The 1,183-nt window shown below is 41.4% G+C and overlaps 1 protein-coding gene across 1 annotated transcript; it reads left to right on the plus strand.

The window, feature by feature from the left end:
• Positions 1 to 43: 43 nt before the first annotated feature.
• On the plus strand, positions 44 to 837 carry LOC106536484 (uncharacterized; the record flags this gene model as incomplete). The annotated part of the gene is given in 3 exon segments (XM_014033776.1): positions 44 to 137; positions 242 to 583; positions 663 to 837. Coding segments are annotated over 3 exon segments (478 nt in total), but the record flags the coding sequence as incomplete, so codon positions are not given.
• Between the last annotated feature and the right edge of the window lie 346 nt (positions 838 to 1,183).

Raw genomic sequence — 1,183 nt, forward strand, 5'->3', positions numbered from 1 at the left:
GGGGGGGGATTGCATCAAAGACTAATTGTAAGATTTTGTTAAGGTCTGCTCCACCCATGGATGTAAGGACACGTTATGCACTGGGAATTGTCACCCTGTTCCCTTGTTTAAAAGATCCATACTCTGAAAAAGGATATGTGAGTATTGAGGATTTCTGTTCAGTTAAATGTTTTAGGGAGGTATTGTGATAATTATTTAAGAATTAAACACTTTTGTTTACTGACCATATTATTCTCTGTAGGAACACTTTTATGATTCCAAAAGTAATGAAGGCTACATCGCTTGGAAATTAAAAAACATGCAGCGCGAACTCAGCAGTGGCAGTAGGAGGAGCAGTGGCACCAGTAGGGATCCATCAAGCAAGAGAGGACCACAGTTTGCAAGGACTGTGACTGCAGAGCATCAGCTGGAGGGTGACCAGTGCAGAGAGGCCATTTCCCTTCTGAGGCACAGCACCGATGAAAGGCAGATCTTCTTGAAAATGGAACAAACATTTCAGCACAGGCAAACACTGATTCATGACTCTGAGAAGTGTGAGACCCTTCTCAGCGTGTTCCCAAGGTTCCTCGATACAAAAGGCCTGGTAAGTCCAGTTTGAGCAAAAAATCTTACCACTCACTCACTCACTCACTCACTGTTATTAATTATACATATTTTTTAAGGTGCTACAGGATTTCCAAATGATGTTTGGAGAAGAAATCTAATCAAAACTGATGGAAAAGTGGGGAACCTCTTTGAAGCAGAAAATCATCAAAGAAGCCAACAATCTCACTAAGACCCCGATGCTGGAGTCTCTCCTTCTGACTGCAGAGGAGAACCTTGAGGAGTATGAAGCAGGTTAGTCCTAGCTTTGTCATACTTATTTGAAAATGTGCAGAATATTGGAATCTATTTTTTCCTTACAATGTCAAAATATCCCAACTTAAAATACCGTTCAAAAGTTTCAGAAGTCACCCCCCCCCAATATTTTCAGTTGAAATTCAAGCAGCTCAAGATCAATGATCAGCGTCAATGGGTATAAAGGTAAGTGCTGAACTGCCAGAGGTTTAAAAAACTGTAAGGCTACCCACAACTGAAAGTCCAGGTGTATGTGAATTAAGTTTCCTTCATCATCACATTTGCAGTTAGAAACTGGTGGAAATTCTGACAGTAAGAAGACGGACCCAACCCTGGACAACCCCAG

Source organism: Austrofundulus limnaeus, unplaced genomic scaffold (genome assembly GCF_001266775.1).
Source record: "Austrofundulus limnaeus strain Quisiro unplaced genomic scaffold, Austrofundulus_limnaeus-1.0 Scaffold1838, whole genome shotgun sequence".
NCBI lineage: Eukaryota > Metazoa > Chordata > Actinopteri > Cyprinodontiformes > Rivulidae > Austrofundulus > Austrofundulus limnaeus.